Raw genomic sequence first — 8,188 nt, 5'->3', positions numbered from 1 at the left:
TACAATACTTATCATTTTTATGGGAAATAGTCTATCCCAAATACACTGTTAATAAAAAACTAATTATTGATGTTATTCTGTTTTGTAGATGATGTCATGGAGTGATCGATGTGGACATGGTTTTGAGTAATCTTAGGACTAAATCATTGGATTCTTTGGAAAATGATAAAATAGCCTTTTTAATCTTATGAAACCAACGTGTTACACAAAAAGGCACATGACAAAGAATAAATAAATTAATAAATTATGGAATTTTCCTTTTCTATAAGATATAGTTATACACCATAAACTTATTATTTAACATACTCACAATCACTATGAGGCCACAATTAAACTATAATAACCTTTTAACAAAATTTTGTTTTAAAATACTTTCCCTCACGTTTTCTTTATTATTTTGTGAAATTTATAATAGATTCATTATATTATATCAATATATTTTATATCTAGTGTATTCTGTATGAAATCTAAAAGATAACTTTGTTATTAAAGATAATATCATGAATGTACTATTATTTTTTGACCACCAAATAATGTTATTTAATTTTCTTAAGTAATAGATCATGCATGAGTCACATTAAACTAATCTTATCTACAAGGTAGAAACCCATAGAAAACAGATTTTATTAATATAAAACATTAGCAATTAGGGGTATATTGGTAACATAGCAAAAGAATCAACCAAACATATAAAAACTGAAGTGAAAACAGGGGTCTCAAGACGTTGGAATTGAGATGAAACCTTCAAACTCCCGTCAGAGTTAATTTGATCGACTTTCTCACAATTCTATAAATATTCCAACAACTGCATTGTTTACGAAAATCAATTTGTACATTGTTTATGAAAACTATTAATTAATTGAAGATGTCAAAGAGAAACGTTGCTGCTCTTGAAAGGTCAAGCTTGGTTTCACTAGATCAAAAATTGGCCTTAGCCAAGATTTGTTCTCATGGTAACCTTTTCTTTAACTTTTTTTACTAAACTTATTTCTCTCTTAACTAAATTACACGAACACTCTAATTATAGATAATTTTTCATGGGGATTAGAGAAATTGTTACCACACTTAACGCTAAAGGTTGAAAAAATATCTATTTATAAATTTCAAATCTTGACCAGTCTTAAAATTTTAATTATCTTCTCTTTATTATCATGTTTACTGAATAAATTTAAAGTGGAACTATGAAATTTACTAAACTCATTATATGATTTATTTATAAAAATAACCATATTAATAAAAGAAAAGAAAAAATATTTAATTAATTTTATAATGGACCCCTTATCATCGTGGCCTTGGGCTTTCACACTTGCAGCATCTATCCAGGACTGGCCCATCTCTACTGGAGGAGGAGTGTATTATTTTAAACAAAAAGAGATGATAAGTGTAATTAAGTTAAACTCAAATAAGCGATAAATATAATTAAGCTAAAATTTAAGGAGTGATTAGTATAATTAAGTTAAATTCCAAGGATTGTTGGTATAATTTATTCTTAATTATTAATTAATTATAAATTAGTTAGGATAAAATGTTCATTAGTTAAATTTCATATAAAATTTGATATGAAAATACTTTTTTTGTGTGTATTTAAACAATAGTTCCTTAAAATTATTAATATATTTTATAACGAACTATAAATAATGAAGATACATTGATCATTGTGATATCTTCCCTATGACCATTGTCATTAGAATATATATTTGTTTGTAAAATAAATTACCAATCGTAAGTATTCAGAAACTCAAACTCATGGTCAATCTCAATTTACTTTATATTATTTCAAACATTTAAATTAATTGTTACTAATGATATAAAGCTAGATCCAAATATAATTTAAATGAATCAACCTTGCATGCATCATCATTTTGTTATCATTATTTGACTTATTGAAGATGACTAAAGATATGGTAGATAACCGGAGATCAGATAAAAAATTACATTTTATATAAAAATCTGATAATATTGTAAATATGTTGGAATTGTCTATTCTTATATTAAAATGTCATTACTAAGAAACAATAAAACATTTGAACTTTTCTTTTTGTTTAGAATATTGTAATCATCTCCCTTGTAGGGTTAATCAGTATAATGTACGTATAACAATGATTTATGTAGATCTAGAAAAAATGAGAAGTGCGTAATGTAATTTCACTAAAACTCAGAGCATGTTAATATAACTTGTGTGTTTGGGTGGCAAATGACTCATTTGAAAGGATTTGAATTTGGATCCTAGCGGATAGATGCAAAGTCATCCACCAATCCATTTAAATCATATTTTAAATTATTCAATCCATCTATATCCAAACTTAATGGATTATTTTAATCCATTCAAACTATCTATGACTCTATTTTCATGGATTTTTGATAGATATCAGTCCATTTGATTTTTTAATTAAAACTAAAAACAGTTTTGATTATAATAATTCTTTTAAAAATCACTATTTCAATAAAATAATTTTTTTACAAATTTTTTTATTTTTTTTAAAGTGATTTTTTGAACTTTAATTTTTTTTTACAATATCCTACAAGCATGCAATATTTAAGTTTCTATATGTAAAGTTTTTAACAAATATTTATATACAAAATGATAAAAATTTAATATTAGCTACATCTACATGTCTAATAATGATCTCAATTTAATAAAAATTCAAAGTAAGAGTCATAAGAAAGTGAGAGTTTAGATTATCAATGAAATTGAAAAGCAAATAACATCATATTTAATGTTTGTTTTTTATGGATGGATTGAATATTCATCCAAATGAATATATTCATTGATATTTATTCATTGGATATTTATGGATGGATTTAAATCCATCCATTATTGGATGATATTCATTTAAATCCAATATCTCTAATGTGTTCATTTAATTTTCTTGGGTTTGAATGAATTTAATTTTTTTGGATTTGGATAGATATTATCCACCATCCATCCAAATCTAAGAAAATCAAGTTCATATAAATCCATTTATTAGAGCTAATGAATTTAAATAGATATATTCAAATGAATATCTTTAGTGATGAGTGGATTTCAATCCATATATCATTTTCAACGAATTTCCATGAATATATTCATTTGAATGAATATCTAATCCAACCAAAAAACAAACATTCAAAAAATAGGGATATTTATTTTTCAATTTCATTGATTATCTCAACCTCAACTCTCACTTTCTTGTAGTGTTTCTCACACTCACTTTAATTTTTTTTATCAAATTGAGATTAATTATAAGAATATAGATGTAGTTAATATTAAAATTTTGTTCTTAAGTATATAACATATGTGAATATCTTATAAATACTATACCCATAGAAATCTTAATCGTCACATACTTGTATAATATTGCAAAAATTATTTTTTAAAGTTAAAAAAATCACTTTCTAAAAAAAATAAAAATACTTTTTCAAAATGTGATTTTATAGAATGATTTATTGAAATAGTGATTTTTAAAAGAATTATTATCTTCAAAAGTGTATTTAGTTTTAATTGAAAAAACAAATGAATGAGATATTCATCTATCCAAATTCGTGAAAAATGAATTATGGATGAATTTAAATTCATCCATTAAATTTGGATATGAATCAGTTGAATAATATAAAATATAATTTAAACGAATTTATATAGAGTAATGGATGAGTTTGCATTCATCCATTAATATCTCAATCCATCCATTTACTACTCAAACATGTGACCATAAATCAGGTGTCAAAATTGTAGTATTTGATGGTCAGTTTTGAAATTTTCCTAATATTTAAAAATAATTATTTTAATTTACTTTCTCTCTTTTCATTTTTGTGTTGTAATCATAGAGGGTGTGTTAGCGGGAGCTAGGGCAGCTATAGTTGCCAGTATTGCTTCTGCCATTCCAACTGTAAGTATTCCTTCAACCTATTGAATGTATTTCATTTACTCAAATTTGTTTAATAACCCTTCCCCACATAAGCTTAGATTTAGTATTTACATGAGATAATTATGATTTTGGATGTAATATGTATATATTGTGATCATAAAAATTTATACACCGTCGTGAAAACTTTTACCACATTATTTTCTCCATCGTTTTTATGGTATTATGAGTATCCACGTACCGTATGAGTAAGGAACTAATCTCTTTTGAGGTATTTGATTGTCCTTCCCAACAAGTGTCACTTATACGAATCTAATCATTAACCTTTCTTCTAATATAAAAGGTTAGAATATAGTGAGACCTTAATCACACAACAAGACGAATGTATGGTTGATGAATTAAATTATGCTTCATATGCAGATGGCTAGTGTGAGGGTGCTTCCTTGGGCACGAGCCAATCTAAATCACACTGCTCAAGCTCTCATAATTTCCACAGGTTTGCATATTTTTACCTATTGCCACTATGATATTACAATTATTATCATCTTTATTTAGTTTCTTGTAGAAAGTTATGTATAACAGTATCTTTCATCTAAAAAAGTTATTTATGATAATAATAGTAAAAAAAATTATTTATTTTTATTTGGTTAAACTTTTTATTAAAGATCAGAAGTTATACAAAATCTAAAAATGTATTTTTTCTTTATGAAATCCTATATTTTCTAGCTTTTGTAAAGTACAAGATTTACATATAATTGCTTTAAATTACTTTTTTTTTTAAATTACCTGTGGCTTGACAACCGTAGTTAGTCAGGGATGGATCTTCTTGGAGACAAGTGGGGGCAACTCCCCCCTGAATTTTTTACTTCAAATTTTTTTAAATGTTTTTTATACTTTTTTAAACTGCAAATTGTATAATTATTCTAAGAATTATAGATAATAGATAAAATTATTTTATATATGTAAATGTTGATATTTCTTATAATATTATTACTTTGTTTAATTTCATAATGATTTTATGCTTATAAAATATATTATAGAATAAATATTATCTTTGTCAAATTTACAGCAAAAGTCTTAAGATTCTATGGATTTTTATAAAACATTTAACATTGAAAACATATGTATTTTTTGTGAAAAAATTCTACCAAATGAATTTCAATGTGAGTAAGAAGCGAATTACTTGATATGTTTATTTCAACGTTTTATTTTTGATGTTGTTAGCCATTCATTTTTGAAAAAAATAAAAACTCTCAACCATCTTTGAATTAATTTGAACATTGACGATACGAGAAAAGTAAATATATATTATTTGTTTGATCAAGTTATTCTCTAATCTTAACTATTGTGGTTTAGCTACTAGAGGAAAATCATTTTCAGCAACGAAGACAACAAATTAAAACAAAACTATGTAGTAAAATATAAAATGAATTTCTTGTAGACAACATGGTGATTTATATTATAAAATAAATAGTTGAAAATTTTATCTTTAATTTAATCATTGATGAGTCGAAGTCTTTAACGAAGAGCAACGCTTTAAATTAATGTATATTTTTATTTAACATCTTTAATTGTTAATTATTCTTATTTAGAATTGAAATGTTATTTTGAAAATTTTAAACAATTATCTATATTTTTTGTTACTCAATTAATCTTATATTTTTGCCCCTTCTAAACATTTCTTCAAGATCCGCCACTAACTGTAATTTAATTGCAGTGACAGTAGCATCATATTTTGTAGTCGCTGACAAGACTGTTTTAGCCACTGCAAGAAAGAACTCATTCAAGCAACCCTCCAAATTAGAAACTTGAATTAAATTCATAATATGTGCTTTGGGTTTGATTTTACTACATTAGAGTATTATATTGTAGTACTTATATAGTTAAGAACCCATCCAATTAGACACAATATAAATAGATATTGATGATGGGGTTTCACATCTCTACAATAAAAGCAAATCTATGTACAAATTAAAAATATGAAGACAAATGATCATTTGTGTTGCCCAGTGTTAGCGAATTAATCCTAGGTTATTGTTGGCAGGCAACACATTCTCTCATATGAGTATAATGTTAATTGTGCAAGATCTACTTCATTGGTAGAGGTGTAAGTGGTTTCGGTTTAAACGGTGAAATTGGTTGAACTGAACTAAACCACAAAACGCATTTCACGTTTTTTTATTTGAAACTATTTAAGTTCGATCCGGTTCATGGTTTTGGAAATTTAGGAACTGTTAAAACTAAAGCGCATATTAAAAAATATTTTTTTTATTTTTACATTTGGATTGCTAGTATTTAAGGTTAGGATATAAGATAAAATTAAAAATTTAGGATTATCAACACCTATAGGCTATATAGCAAAGAAAAAGGGAACCATGAAAGAAAAGAGGGAAAATAGAGAAAAGAAAGAGGAAGTGATAAATTGAGCGTAACAGGTGTTCAGTACATGAACTAGAAAAGAAAGAAAAGAATAGAAAGAAAAGAGAGAAAATAAGAGAGAAAATATAAGAGAAAGAGAAGGCTCACCAACTAATTAGCAGTTCGGTTTGGTTTCAACAAAAACTTTATAGTTAATCGGTGTGAATTGAACCATGTCTTTGTGTTTTGGTCACTAAATTGCACTAAATATCGAATCGAACTGAACTTTTATACTCCTACCCGTTGACACACGTCTAGGAGATGAATGTTGGATAATAAGTGTTAGGTATCAATGGCGGAATACACCTAGAAGGGGGGGTTGAATAGGTGTGGCGGAGCTCAAGTTCCACTTTTTAGGTTTTTACACACTTGCCGAAAAATGCCTAGTTAATCAATTAAGCACTGTTCATAATCGATTAACCAGTAACAGAACCAGAATGATCAGAACAACAACTTGCAAGTTATTAACAAACATACAAACATATATACAACAGATACTTTTGTGCAAGATTAACAAGATCATAGCAAGGAAGAAGTATGAAAAATATTAGCTCCAAACACGCATTAAAAGATCTTGAAATATAAAAGAGAAAAGGATAGAAAAGATTGCGCAGGGATTTTATCCTGGTTCGTTTTGCTGTCCACTGCAAAACTACATTCAGTCCCCCCTCTGATTTGGGAGATTTTCCTTCTTCACTATAAACATAATGTACGTTACATACACGCTTCCAAATACAAAACTTGAAAGCTCCCTTAAGAACTTCGTCACCCTTGGTTTGACCTTTCCCAAAACCGCCTCCCAAGAAAACCTTTCTTATCGCGATTCGGCCCCAGCCAAGGTATCGCTCTTTATCCCAAGACCTCCAAGTCTTTGTGTGAAGAACACCTTACCTAACCGCAACTAGAATTTTCCCAATCCTTGAATAACAATGCTTTGAGTTATGAATGATTACTTAATACTCGAATATTACAATAAAAATCAAAGCCTAAAACCTAAGCAAGAACTCACAAGACGTCCTAGTCTAATATGAATGTTCATGCATGAGGTTTATGAAAATATGCAATCAAAACAAACTATCTCTTTTTCTTTCAAGAAAACACAAGAAAGATGCAAGAAAGATTCTCAAAGAAACACGCAAGATGAATGTGAAACTTAAAGCCTTAGCATGATCTAATCTTTCTCCTAATTCAACACTCTCTAATAGATTCTAACAATGCTGATCTATATATATTCTCTTGTGTTTTTCACTCTTCTTTTTCCTTCTTTCTCTTCATAGCCGTTTTTGCAATTAGCTAGTATTTATACAAAACAAAATTTGGCTCTCAAAAATGGTTTTTCAGTTATGCTGTTGAAACAGCAGAAAAACATACACGTTAATCGATTATGGGGTTAATCGATTAACCAATGTATTTTTAATACATGATTAAATGGTAAACTACATATAGGTTATATGCTCTTGCAATATATGATTTCCAAAATATAATACCTTTAATGCACAAAATCAATGTATAAAATGTATGAACCTAATTATCATATATTTCTAGATGATGTCTCATTTTAGTGGATTAATTACTTTATTAAGTCTTGTGAGACTCACACCTAGGTTTACCTAACCTAGACTCAATATCTATGACAAGCATCTTAGACTTCTAAAAGATAGTAAAGAATTATGACCTAAGTCTAATAAGACACCACTTAAACCTTCGACATGTTGATTGTTGAGCCATCTTCAAGCTTTAACTAATTCATTGTATTCATCAAAACATAGGCAAACGTTGCTAATGCAATCTTTGACGCTTTGCACTCTCAATAAGGCCCTACTGCATATCAAAAGAGGGGTGAACTGGTGTGCAATTATGTTGCGAGCGACTTCAATTAATATTTTTCAATTTTATTCAACCTTAATTGATTACTAATCATTTAAATA

The 8,188-nt window shown here is 27.4% G+C and overlaps 1 protein-coding gene across 1 annotated transcript; it reads left to right on the top strand.

Annotated features, from left to right (window-relative positions):
• The first annotated feature begins 843 nt into the window (after positions 1-843).
• LOC109341126 (early nodulin-93-like) lies at positions 844-5,803 on the top strand. The gene is made up of 4 exons (XM_019578953.1): positions 844-953; positions 3,805-3,866; positions 4,263-4,338; positions 5,560-5,803. The coding sequence occupies exons 1-4, from the start codon at positions 866-868 to the stop codon at positions 5,652-5,654; spliced, it is 321 nt and encodes a 106-aa protein (XP_019434498.1). The 5' UTR covers positions 844-865; the 3' UTR covers positions 5,655-5,803.
• Positions 5,804-8,188: the final 2,385 nt, after the last annotated feature.

This window comes from Lupinus angustifolius, unplaced genomic scaffold (assembly GCF_001865875.1).
Source record: "Lupinus angustifolius cultivar Tanjil unplaced genomic scaffold, LupAngTanjil_v1.0 Scaffold_371, whole genome shotgun sequence".
NCBI classification, from domain to species: domain Eukaryota; kingdom Viridiplantae; phylum Streptophyta; class Magnoliopsida; order Fabales; family Fabaceae; genus Lupinus; species Lupinus angustifolius.
The sequence above is the reverse complement of the archived record's forward strand: the minus strand, read 5'-3'. Positions and strand labels throughout refer to the sequence as shown.

Bases quoted from the DNA above. Each gene is read 5' to 3' on its own strand.
- LOC109341126 (XM_019578953.1), top strand. From the start codon at position 866: ATGTCAAAGAGAAACGTTGCTGCTCTTGAAAGGTCAAGCTTGGTTTCA. The intron at 954-3,804 runs GTAACCTTTTCT...TTGTAATCATAG, and splicing joins AGCCAAGATTTGTTCTCATG to AGGGTGTGTTAGCGGGAGCT. The intron at 4,339-5,559 runs GTTTGCATATTT...ATTTAATTGCAG, and splicing joins AGCTCTCATAATTTCCACAG to TGACAGTAGCATCATATTTT.